At 40.7% G+C, this 12,977-nt stretch overlaps 1 protein-coding gene across 1 annotated transcript in view; it reads left to right on the top strand.

The window, feature by feature from the left end:
* Positions 1-12,977, top strand: part of PARVB (parvin beta) — a 64,628-nt gene that overhangs the window by 36,506 nt on the left and 15,145 nt on the right. The window contains exons 4-7 of the mRNA XM_034062940.1: positions 2,107-2,209; positions 5,551-5,691; positions 6,547-6,662; positions 12,226-12,284. Coding sequence (XP_033918831.1) covers positions 2,107-2,209; positions 5,551-5,691; positions 6,547-6,662; positions 12,226-12,284 — 419 coding nt within the window. The remainder of the gene's footprint in view (positions 1-2,106; positions 2,210-5,550; positions 5,692-6,546; positions 6,663-12,225; positions 12,285-12,977) is intronic.

Below are 12,977 nucleotides of genomic sequence, written 5' to 3'. Positions count from 1 at the left end.
AGATTGAAAGAAATAAGAATAGCTGATTGGAGTTTTCTCTCCAAATGTGCTCATTGTTCCCACCTTCGGAACAGAGCTCTCTTGACTGTTTTATTTAGGCTGCATCTTCTTGCATTTGACTTCTGCTGGCTATAACCTCTGATGTGCTAATTTTGGTTGGGGTTTTCAAAGGAAACCCAAAGGTTTGATGCCCTGTGCCAGATGGTAGCCAACATGGTACAATGTTTGGAAAATCCTAGCTTTAAACCTAGAGGAGAATGACTGGGCAGGGAGAGTTTGTATGGTCCAGAGGCTTCTGAAGAGGCATCCTGAGAACTGCTAGAGGATGAAATGCAGGAAGAGCAATTCTTTCTTTCTTTCTTCTCTCTAATCTATCTATCTATCTATCATCTATCTGTCAGCCTGTGTGACATAGAAGCAAGATAGTTTCCAGGGGCAATAATACTGGTGCAGAGTACATCCTTGTATATCCACATGTGTTTTCAAATAGCTTCTCCACTGTGCCTTTGCCTGCTCTATGGAAGACCAATTTTGATACAAGCAGCTGGTATTGACTGGTAAATAACTTACCAGAAAAGCTTTACTTTGGAAGAAAGCTCTTTAGAGGAGTAATTTTTATTATTGAGATTTTAAATTCTTCTCAGGAGCGTATAGGGCAAAAGTGATGTACATACATGAGTATTGATACCGATCCTTACTTTCTATGACTTGCCATATTTCCCAGCTAAAATTTCCCACTTACTTGCACTATTTTTAGTGCTGAGTTTCAGTCCTGCACATTTTCAGCGTGCTCATGGAAGTACTGAAGATACAGATCAGAGGTACATGAAGCAGTATTAGTTCATGTTTGGATTGCAAACTTCTTTGTGGACACTAAGCCTAGCAAAACTTACTAAAGGTTTGCATATTCAAGGAACCTCAGTAGCCAGACTGAATTACCTAAATGTCATTGTGACCAGCGTATTCAAATGCTTGTGTTTCCCAGGACTGCAAAGGTGGGTGTGCTAGCCCATCTGTATTTTCTTTATTTGCTTTTGTTTCACAATGTCTTGTATATTAAAACTCTCAAATTTTCTTAGTTATCATGACTGATGATGAGAGGCAGAAGTGTGGGATATAATCAGAAAGTGAATTTAAAGAATCCACAAATTTATGTAAAATAAAAAATGTAGAATTTTTAGACTAGGCTTACTGCTTTAGGTAGCTCTAGTGTATGGATTTTGCGTGTTTGTGATTGCATTACTCTTACAGAAGCAAGGATTTAGCAGGATTTAACACAGAACCATAGTATTTTTGTGAAAGTAATGTAATTTTCCAAATAATAAATTGGAGGAAAGCATTACTGCCAACTTCAAACAGTCAAGGCTGTTTTTCCTGTAACTTTTTGGAAATTATTATGTTTGGCATCTGGAAAACTGAACTCAGTTTCTTTTCTTTTTAAAGGTTCTTTATGTTCATTCCTATTTTGCAGGTGATTGATTTTTATAGCGACAGTAGTCAGCATATGGGGACTAATATATATGTTGTTGAATGATTATCAGGCCCACTTGACCAAAATTTTAATTCCAGACTTCCATATTTTGCAGTACTTTAAGATAAAATGCCTTATCTTATTGCTAATGGCAGGGATCTAGCTAGTATGTCTGTTTAACTCCTGTTACTAGGAGCATTCACTCTTTTCCCTTTTGAAACTCTTCTTTCTGGGACCCCACTCATGTCCATTCAGGCTAGATGTCATGGTGGGAACATGGGACTATTGTCATCTGTTGGCAGGTCTACTGCTCATGTAAAAGAGGTGAGACCTAGAGAACATAGATACTAGCCAATGTTATTATTGTAGAGCTGCTAGTTGCTACTTGCTTTAGGATTGGTGCAGTCTGGAGACATTTTAATGAGGAAGAATAGAGGGCATTAAAATTGCAATGCCTCAAGACCCAAATTAAAAACAATAGAGCAAAAGCATCTCTTTATGTTATTTCTCTGTAGCTTAGAAATAGAATAATATGGTTAGTCTGGCTCTGTTTTATATTCCTGATTACTGCTTTGAATGGAAGGAACACATTTCAATGACTTTTAGACATTTGCCTCCTCTTTCTGTATTTTCAGGTTCTAATTGACTGGATTAATGATGTGCTGGTGGAGGAGAGAATCATTGTCAAACAGCTTGAAGAGGACCTTTATGATGGACAGGTGCTGCAAAAGCTGCTAGGTGGGTTCACACAAGAGAAGGCGGCCTTAAAGACTGGAAAGGGCCCAAAGTTTCTCTCTTTCAAAGCTGAAGACAGCAGCAGGTCTGTGCAGTAACTCACCATTTACCAAGTATAGTTTGTTTCACTGATAGCTACAGCGTCAGCTTCTCCATCTGTTCTTCTCAGGCTGTCTGCTGAAAGGGAAGGAAATCCAGATGATTCCTAGGGTTTTGTTTTTTTTCATGGACTGAGTATAGTCCAGACAGCTGAAAAAGATGAAAAGATGGCAGAACAAAGGTGAAGAGATTTGTGTTTACAGTGGGGAACCAAGAAGAAGCTATGTGGTCCGAAATTTTGTCTGCATAATTTGCTTCTGAAAGCTCTTGTGCTGAGAGGTTTTGTGAAGTCCTGAGAGAATTACTTTTAAGGGAAAAAATACAAAAAAGAAAATACATGGCAGCAGGCACGTACGTACAAATGATTCATGAAAGGATATACTCAGTTAAGCAATTGTGATTTTGTAACCCCCTTACATCTTTGCAATGTGTGTGTTCATGCAAGGAGCACAATAGAGAAAACCTTATGATGATGCAGTGATTTATGGGGGTGCTTTTAGTAAAGAGAGAGACTTGAAGCTTCAAGTACCATTGTAATTCTACGCTGTTTCTTGGAGACAGTCAGACTGTTCTCAGTTTACTTATGACATGATTTCAAGAGTGGGCTGGAATGTAGGATGTTTGTGTCAGAGTGGGGCAGGAGGACCTAGTGGTGCTAATTCCACTGGTGCTAACAGATGCTGCTTACTGAATTTTCTGCATATGCACCTTAAAAAAAGGTTTGCAGTGTTTTGGTGAACATTCACAAACATAAAATTGGTTAACACCACTTAACTTTGTGCAAAGTTGAAACTCCTCAAAAATAACTTGAGGAATAAAACAAGAGTGTTTTTAATACTGCAGTCAGACTGCAGCTGGGACCCTCCAGACATGGTGGGGAGCAGTATTTGTATGAATACAGTTGTACTTCTAACACATAGACACTGCTGTTTCAGTATCAGTAGTGCATTTCACTGTAACCATTTGTCACAGTTTTCACTGCTTTCTTACGCTCCCTGTGAAGGAGTTTTACATACATACGTCTGTAGCTTAGTTGGACTTGAGATATCATACAGGTGGAAAGGTGGGCATGAACACTTTGCAGCCTGAGACTCCAGCTGTAATGGCTTTTCCTCATTTTCTTGCTGCTGGGACTCTGGAGGGCAAATGATTCTCCCCTGACCTGAAACTATCTCAACTAGGCCCCAGTCTTATGTTGTTCTTCAGGAGTGTCTTTGTTTCTTCAGCAAGACTTACATAACTGAATCTATCATTATTCTGCTGTCTCACTGATAGAGAAGGCAAAGCACTTCATGCTTGCGGTGGTGCTCCTGATGCTTGAGGCCTTAGAGTTAAGTCAGCTATTTGTTGTGAAAATCTTCTGTTGCCTGCAGGAAAGGCAAATGAAGTACAGTTGTTAAACTTCAACTAGTAGTTAGCATTCCTTGGGTGTTTCAAGAAGATCTGTCTTGATCAGTTTGTCAATGGGATTATTTTGAAACAATTTGGAGTAACAGATTAGGAAATGGCTGTGGAGCTTCCATCCCTGGCAGTGCTCAAGGCCAGGTTGGATGAAGCCTTGAGTAATATGGTTTAGTGCGAGGTATCCCTGCCCATGGCAGGGGGGTTGGAACTAGATGATCTTAAGGTCCTTTCCAACCCTAACTATTCTATGATTCTATTTTATCGAGGTGCAAGTAGTGCGGCTTAGAGAGGCTGGAGTGGCTTCATACACATGATGATAGGGTGAAAGGAAAATTTGTGCTTGCTTGACTGGCAGAATAGCCGTAACACGTGACCAGAAAATTAATCTTGTCCATTTTTTTTTAAAGTCTGAAATAATTTGCAGTAATACTTGCATGATTTGGTAGTCAGTTTAAGAAAGACCTGAAGACATCTTGGATAATGAAAGTTTTTCCCATTAATACTATTCAGACATTGATAAAAATTTCCTACTGTAGATCAATAGGAACAGTCAGAATGTTCTAAGTATTTGTGAGTTGATAACTTGCAAATCTCTTCTGTTTGAAAATTAAAGTACTTTAGTATTTGTAATTTAAAAAAAAATGGATATATATATGTCTTCTTCAGCTAAGTAGGAGGTCCAGAATAAACATATTGATGAATTTAGGAGTAGAAATAGTTCCACTATTGGAATAATGGATTTTGACAAGTCTGAAATGTTTCTGGAAGAATCTTTAGAGTTGATGCCCATCCCATTTTGTGAAAACAGTTTTGTTCTAGTCTGAGGGTTTTTTGTTCCAGAGTCTGGATTCCTGTTATATAATTGGAGTAAGTTCAACCAGTCATGGCCTCCTACTCCCAGCAACAGAATGAGTTTGGCCAGTTTTTTGTCTTCCCCAGGGCAGAGGGAGAAGAGAGATCAGCTGTTCCCATTGCTCTGGTGGCTGGAGGCCTCTACCCCACCTACCTCAGCTCTCTTTCTTCTTCCTTTTTTTTCCCCTTCTTTTTTGATGAAATTCAGTTCTTGTGTCTTTGGCAAGGGCCACAGCGCAGAGGAAGAGAGGAACGACTTTGGCAAAAACAAATTCCATTACAGAATTCACATTTTAGAAATGGCATTTTACAAAATTTCCTGCATTAGTTCATTTTTGGAAATAATCAACCCTGATGTGAGAATGTCATAACAACATGACAAGATTGTACCAACATACTTCTTTCTTTAAATTAGTTCCACTAAGCCAGTACAAATCTGTGGGTCACGTGAGTCTATGACTCTTGATGGTTTGAGGAGGCAAAGTGTGCTTTAGCTTAGATTCATACCTTCAGCCAACCTGAAATAAATGTTATAAGGCTGAAGTACATGTTCATGCAATTTTTCCTCATTTTTGTCCTAAATTAGCTTTTTTTTTTCTTTTTGAGAAATGTCCATTAAACTTGTGAAGATTGCTTGTGTAGAGAAGGCTGTGTTGTACCAAATGCTTTTCAGCAAAGAAAATGGGTGGTTCAATAAATACTATTACTGACTTGGTGCCTGTCTGAAAGTTATTATATATTTTGACACCTGATGGATGGGCATGTTCTGCCAAACCTTACTAGTTTTCTATCACAGGTTTTACTGGAATTGACACACTTTGATGAAAGGCTTGCTTTCAGCTATTCTGCTTTCTGAGGAAAAACATTCCCTTGGAAAATTTATAGCAGAGCCCAGCTCTGCCCAGTGCTCTGTGCATGCTATTTCCACCCAGGCCTTTGTTTAATCTGATTTTGCATGTTCTTCTTGTTGTGCTTTTTTATGAATACAGAAAAATTAGCAGACCGTAAACTCAATGTGGCAGAAGTGACACAATCTGAAATTGGTCAGAAACAAAAGTTGCAGACGGTCCTGGAAGCTGTCCATGATTTACTCCGACCCCATGGCTGGACAATCAAGTGGAACGTTGACTGTAAGGACTCTGTTACGATTTCTGTCTCAGTTTCACAGGCAAGGAGGGTATGATAATCAGTAGGTTGATTGTATTCTCTGTGATGCAGTGTGTTCTTTAAAATTGTTTATTTGCATAGAGAGTGTTACTGCACCCATGTATGGATTGTAACTGATACCTTCTTCTGTGGTCTTTGTTTAAGGACTGTGGCTATAATGGAAATAATTTGTTTCTTCAAGGATAAGCTTTCATTAGAAAGTTTTTTGTTTGCTCCCTGAGTTTGAATCCCTACATATATGAGAAATATGTTAGTCATTCGAGTACTAGAGGGTGGTCTAATCCTTCAGGCCACCACAGTGTGAATAAAAGGATCCTGTGTGCTGCTGAAGGATGCAGCTTCTGACAGCCTGAGCAGAAAGTGCACTCTCTTCAGGGATGTTACAGTCCAAAAGTCAGAATGGAATTTGAGAAGTGCCTTTACTTAAGTAGTGGGTTGGGTTAATCTCTTACAGCCAGGAAAGCTTGTCTTGACACTTTGGAAGTCTACTAAGAGCAGTATACTCCAGTATTCTCCAGTGCAATGGAAAGCAAGTGGCTGGGTCTGCCCATCTTCATTTACTAAAGAGGGAGCTGAAACGTTTGGACTCTTAAGTTAGGCGTGTACTTTAAAGGGAGGGTTGAACCTAAGCTTTGCTACCTGTAAAGTTATATTGTAGGCTTTGTTAATTTAGGAGAAAGAGGAAGGAGGATAAAAAGAAAAAAATGACGTTGTTCACCAAAGGCATTTTTCACTGCCTTTCATGCCTTTTTCCCAGAGCTGTTTAAAATAAGGCCTCAGTATTCTTTTATTTGCTTTGTTTTCCTTGTTCCCTGCAGCAATCCATGGCAAGAATCTGATTTCCATTCTTCACCTTCTGGTAGCTTTGGCAATGCATTTCCGGGCTCCCATTCGACTGCCTGAACACGTGTCTGTACAAGTGGTAGTTGTGCGGGTGAGTATGAATTCAAAAGAAGAATCAGTCAGAACAATCATTGTTTCTCACTGATTTTGCAGTGCTGGGCTGCTCTCATCCATTCCCCAGATCTCTTGTAATATAGAAAATTCTTGTCCCAGCTATTCAGTGAGTCCCAGTCCTGGGAATGCAGTTTTGGTGTGCTTAAATGTCCCCAGAACACCGTATGTTGAGTATGTTTGGGACCACCATTCGCTACTGCAATATCAAGCTAAAAATATGTGATGGGATTTTGTTGAAGAGAGAGGTGTGTCTGCATTTTCTGTCACTTAATTAAATGTTTTTTAACATGCATTTTTTGTAGAGAAGCCATTGAAACACAAACAGCATGGAAAGGAGTTTCAGCACGTAGAATCTCCCTAATCTGGGAAGCCTGTTACTGATGTTTTACCCCAGTGACTTGTCATGCAGACTTTGACATGTTGTTTTCCTTGGCATGCTAATAGACTTTCATCATTTCTTTCACAGCCGTGTGTTTTTGTTAGCTTTCCTTAGATATGAAGAAGAGATCTGACCCAAGGCACCCTGAGTTCTTGCCTCCTGCCTTTGGATATTGCTCTAGTTATTCCTTTCTCTTTTTGTTGTTGATCATTTCCTTTCACTCTACAAAGACTGTACTTTTGGAGCATGTGTACTCTTGCTTTTCATGTTGCCTTTTATTCCAGCTGAAGCTCCTGTGCAGTATGGGCTGTAGCATGTGAACCCAGCTTCTCTCAACAGCTGTTGAAACACCAGGCAGAGCTGTTCCAGCTGGCACTCTGATCATGCCATGACTGTTTGCTGTGATGCTCAGTGCTGCTGTTGCAAGGCAGGCTCAGCTGGCAGCAGGCTGTGGAAGTACTTTCTGTATGTGCCATTTACTGTTAGAGCTGTCAGGCTGCAGTAGGTTTCCTTTCAAGAACAGGAAAGAGAAGTGATCTTGGACTCCATTTTGCAAATGTGGATCCACTTACAAGATGTGGTTGTGCAGCGGTTGATTAGACAAGCCTCATTTGCTTTACATTTGAATGTGTTTTCCAGGCTGCCTGCCTGAATGCTCCAGAGGTGCAGAGTGTGATGTAAATGTGTAATTGGTAAATAGTCCCTGGCTCACAATGAGTGTATGTACTGTCTTTTAAGAGGTGATTTTGAACTGTTTCCAGGTTACTGTAATTCTTTCGTGTTAAGAACAGAGAGTTAGGTATAAAGCAACATGAATGTAAATAGACTAATTAAATTTCTTTTGACTGTCTTGGAAAAGTAAGGAAGAAAATGCAAAGGTGGTCAACAGTCCTCTGATGCCCTGATGCTAGAAATCTCTTTCTGCCCAGTAGTGACATGTCCTTTGTTACTGATAAGTCAGAAAAAAACCTTAGGTAAAGAGACAGAGCTTCCCTTTCCTTGTCCTTAGTTGAAGCTCTATGACCCTCCACCTCTGTAGCAAAGGGAAGGCTGTGGGGAATGTGTTTTAACATCCTTTCCTGTTGGAGGCATATAGAGAAGACACCTACTGAGAGTGTCTGGCTCACCAGAGCCCCTGCATCTTGGGACTAAGCAAGGCTGAGGTGAAGACAGGATGAAGTAAAAGCTGATGGAAACTATGGAAAGAAAGAGAAAAAAAAGCAACACCTGTGTCTCCAAGGGAGTGCCTGAAGGTGTCAGAGCAATGGTACAGTGAGTGTTAATTTAAGCTCATGGGCCTGTAAGCTCTTGCTCTTGGACCTCGAGGCTGGAGTCCTGGAGATGGTTTGGCAACGGCTGGCTGTGAGCCTACCTCAGCTGGCTGCATGCAAGAGGAGGCTTGTTTCAGTCCCCCTATCCCACTGTTAGGAAAAGCTTGCAACTCTTCAGCTTAGCTTATTTAAATGGAAACCAAGCACAGTATAAACTTGAAGCATGTTTCTTCTGGAACAATAACTTGGCATTATAGTTTGGTAAATTGAATTTTTGTAGTTCAGCATTCATTGCCTAGTCTAAAATTACATGCTGGTTCAGTAACAGATCTCTTTAAATGGATTTTATTTAGTCTTTGTTATACTAATGACAAACAGAAGAATGGTAATAAGGTTAATATTGTTCCTTATCCAAGTAAGAAAACTATTAAGAAGATTATTATTATTATCAATTCCTTGTTAAATGATCTCTTATTACAGATCCCATTAATGATTAGGGTTCTGTCAGACTGCATCAAATTAACATAAGGTTTCTGTTCTGAGAGGTTTTAGTTTAAATGCTATGTGTTTAAGGGGATTAATCAACAGTTTGTTAAGTGACTTATTTGTAAGCTTTGCAGAAGTATCGAGAAAACCTTGCAAGATATTGTGGGAGTATTGTGAAAAGCACACCCACACTGCAATCTTCTAAACTAGTTAAATCTCACTTTCATGGATGACTTTGGCACTTATGATTATCATTATCAACTTTGTTGAGCTGTCCTCAGGCTGTGCAGATTCACAAGGTGCTTCTTGCCCAGAAAGGCTGTGCTTCCACTATGAAAATAAGAGGGTCATACTGGTTGAGCATGTTATTGCTTAGCCAACTTGTGTGCATTTCCATAGCCCAAGCAGAATACGTTATGAGCTTGGGTAAGTGTTGTATGCTTTTCCTTCTGTAATTTTTAGTGTTCTGCTCCATAAGGCAAGGTAATACAAATATTAATATATTCATATATATATGAATATTGTGACAGCACTATGCTACATGGAAAATTTTCAGCTAGGTCTCCACAAAATTATGGTAATTCTGCCCTTCACCTAAATTCTTCCTTTCCTTTAGCATCTTGACAGACTGAGACTTTCCTAAGGTGCCCTATTTTAATTAAAAATAGCTGTTTGGAGAGGACATTCTGCTTTATCTTCCTTGCCAGGAAGAACCTTTACCTATCTATCTGTCTACCAGTATTACCCAGAACAACTGCAAGACTAACTCCCACTTTTGTTTATATTATTTAGAATGGACACCATGAGGTAGCCCCTTACAAATGTAGAGTTCCTGAAACCTAGTTACTTTTTGAAATCCACGTCCAAGTTTGGATTTCTTGTTGGTTTTTGTGTGAAACAGAAAATTTTGTAACCCAAAAGAGTTACAAAACCCTTCATGTCCAAGTTATACATGAAGTATTCTGGCAGAGCAAGGGTTAGATGGATCTTCTAATTAAGAAACTGTTAATAGCTACTCCGAGTACTGAGTTAAGAGTCTAAGATGATATGTGGTTTAATATTGGTGTCACTCATGTGCCTGTTGTTCCAGTCCTCCTTACTGAGGGCAGGGAGGAGAGGAACTCTGTGGTTTCAGTGCGTGGTTTCAGTGCATGCTTCCAGTGAGAACTGAAAATCCTGAGATTTTCCTTTCAGCTAACTACTGCCTGATATTTGAAACATAAACTTGCATGGTGAACAAATAGCCTAATTCAGGAAAACAAAAACATTCTCAGAAGTGTAAAAATGGTTTAGGTCTCATTGGTTATTTTTACAGGGCTCGGGAATTGCTGTCTTTCACACTTAGCTTTCCTCCTCATCATTATTAAAATGGTAGCATGTCCCACCTTGGTGCTGCTGGGAGATGTGAGGTATGACAGTAATTCCCTTTTAGTCTAAGTTGCAGACTGAAGGATCAGAGGCAAGGCAAGATGAAGCATAAATGTGTGTGGTAGCAGTGGTGTAAGGAATCAAAGTTTTATCAAAGAATGACACTTGCTTTTGGATTGCAAGGCCAAGGGACCTAGGCTTGGTGTGTGAGCAGCCTGCTCAGCTGCCTCAGAGGGGGCTACACAGAAATGCTGCCATTTGCACGTACTGGGGTGTCAGTGTTGGCACCCATTCCTCTTATTAGGGTTTTGGAGGCATTATTCACTAGTCACCACTTACTGAGTTTTTGTTCACAGTTTGTAGCATCTTCTCCCTGGGGTACATGGTGCCTGGAAGGTCCATAAACCTGTATTAATAAAGCAGAGATGTGGTGGGATGGAAGAAAGACAACGTTGTTTTGTATGCAAGAAAACATTGCCCTGTCAGATGCTTCCTCATTTTAACATCCATGCTGTCATCCTGGCTTGTCTTACCAAACTTTCTGGCGCTGTTCCCGTGGCTCCCTCAGGGGAGCAGGATGAGATGTATGCATGATAGGGAAGTGAGGGGCTGTGAAGACGTGACCAGCTGACGGTATCCAGCACAAGTCCCAGCTCAGGCACAGGGCTGTTAACAGCACAGGGATGGGAGACAACAGCTCCCACAGTGCTTTCAGCCAGGCTCCCTGGGAGGTAGCTTGAGAAAGCAACTCTGTCTTCATTTGTTGAGTAGGGGGTGGAAGAGCAGGAGTTCTTCTTACTGGTTTTTAGATTTCAGTTTTTATTTCTTAGATTGCTTCTGGGGAAGGATATGTTTTTCTTCAAAGCTGTCCTCCCTAGTAAGTTCCTGTTTGGGGTTCAGCTGGTGAAAACGATTGAGATGGCATATGTGTATGGAGCTTGTGCCTGAGGAGGGTTGTTTCCCTGCTTATCTGAGCTAACAGCTTTATTAACCCTGCTGTAAGTCATTCTGACAGACCTGGTTCCTAGATGGCTGCTGAGATATGAGCTCTTAGTGTCAGCTTTTTAAATGCAGAGAAGGGAGGAAAGAAATTCCTTCACTCAGGCATAAAGCTGTATCCCATAGTTTTGGAAGGCAGTAGTATGAAAGGGACCCATAGAGATGTTAAGAGAGTTTTTGACTTGGGTAAAAGCAATTCCAGCCTCCGGGAGGCACATGCCATGTCTCAAAAACTGTGGAGAAGCTCAGAAACATTTGACCCCATCTCAAGGGGCTGTGTCTTAACAGAGCTGGAGAAGCTGCTATAAAGCTGTTTTGAAACTGAGTCTCACTGCATGCTAACTTTATATTGGCTAGGAGTTTCCTTATTCATGCAGAAAGTATCTCAAGGAGAGAAAACCCAATAACAGGGAAACACTATCCATTGTGAAATTACCAGCTTGGATACCGGTTAGGATGATCCCTACCTTTTCTTAGTGGATGTGTTCCTGACAGGCATGTGGCTGGCGGCCTCAGGAACATGCTTGCTTTAGGAGCCCTGCCCTCATGCCTGGAGAGCTCTGCCAGCACACCAGAGCCCTGGCATGGGAGCAACCGTGGGTGTTATTTCAGCCCCAGGCCTCTCTGGAGAGCCAGGCTGCCAATTGTGTCAGACTGTTCATTGACACCATCACAGTAACGAATCCCCTTGGGCAATTTAAGACAGGGCTGACAAACTCTCTTTAATCTGTGTTCCAGGCACGATGTTGACTCCGGTCTCAGGAGGAGAATTGTTAGTGAGTTTGTTGGCTGCAAATATATATACGTGCACACATTTCCCAAGCATCCATTTGGCTGTCAGCCTGATAAATGCCACTGTTCTGGGAGTGAGCCCTCGTGCGTCAGCTGTTTCACCTCTACCTCTACAGAACTTAGCGAGCATGCTTTATCCAGTTTTCCCCTCTGGGATTCTGAAAGATGCTGAATGATGCAGAGCCTCTAATGAGCTTTTCCATTACTAATGCCGTCTCAGTTTCTAACTCCATCTTCCTTTCCAGAAACGCGAAGGCCTCCTTCAGACCACTCACGTTACAGAGGAGCTGACGACTACGACAGAGTAAGCACAAAACACATTAACTTTGGAGTGTGTCTGGGGTGCATGATGTGAGACCATTTATGAAGACATAAGAGACAATCTTCCCCCAGCCCTTGATAAATTAACAAATTCCCTTAATGTGGTGCTTTTTTAACTTTTTAGAAATAACTTGGTCTCTGCAAATATATTACAATAGAAAAAAGCATCTTCTTGTCATTCTTTTGTTACAGAAACTTTTAACTGAATAATTCACTGAAAGTGGCCTTTGTGGGCCCTTTTCCCCCTCCTTTCCTTCTGGAGATAGCCATATATAGAATCACAGAATTACAGAATGATTTGGGTTGGAAAGGACCTTAAGATCATCTAGTTCCAACCCCGCTGCCATGGGCAGGGACACTTCACCAATTTCTGTGTAGTGCTGTTGCCTCTCTGAAGTGAAGGTCTTAATGTAGATATTTTGGGGAAGAATTAGTTTGACAAACGACAGTTCTTTGAAATACCTCTCAAAACTGAAGTGATACCCTGTTAAAATTGTAAGGAGCGATGGTCTCTGTTTTCTGTAGTACCTCAGAACTAAAGATCAGCAAAAATAAATTAACCTCTTACCTCTCCAGTTTTTGAAACAGATTACTTTGCTTCATGTTTTTACAGTCTGTTTTATGAGGAGAAGGCTAGACATGCACTTTGGCTGCAAATAAAAGCTGAGATTTTCCT

Source organism: Melopsittacus undulatus, chromosome 5 (genome assembly GCF_012275295.1).
Source record: "Melopsittacus undulatus isolate bMelUnd1 chromosome 5, bMelUnd1.mat.Z, whole genome shotgun sequence".
Lineage (NCBI taxonomy): Eukaryota > Metazoa > Chordata > Aves > Psittaciformes > Psittaculidae > Melopsittacus > Melopsittacus undulatus.
The sequence above is the reverse complement of the archived record's forward strand: the minus strand, read 5'-3'. Positions and strand labels throughout refer to the sequence as shown.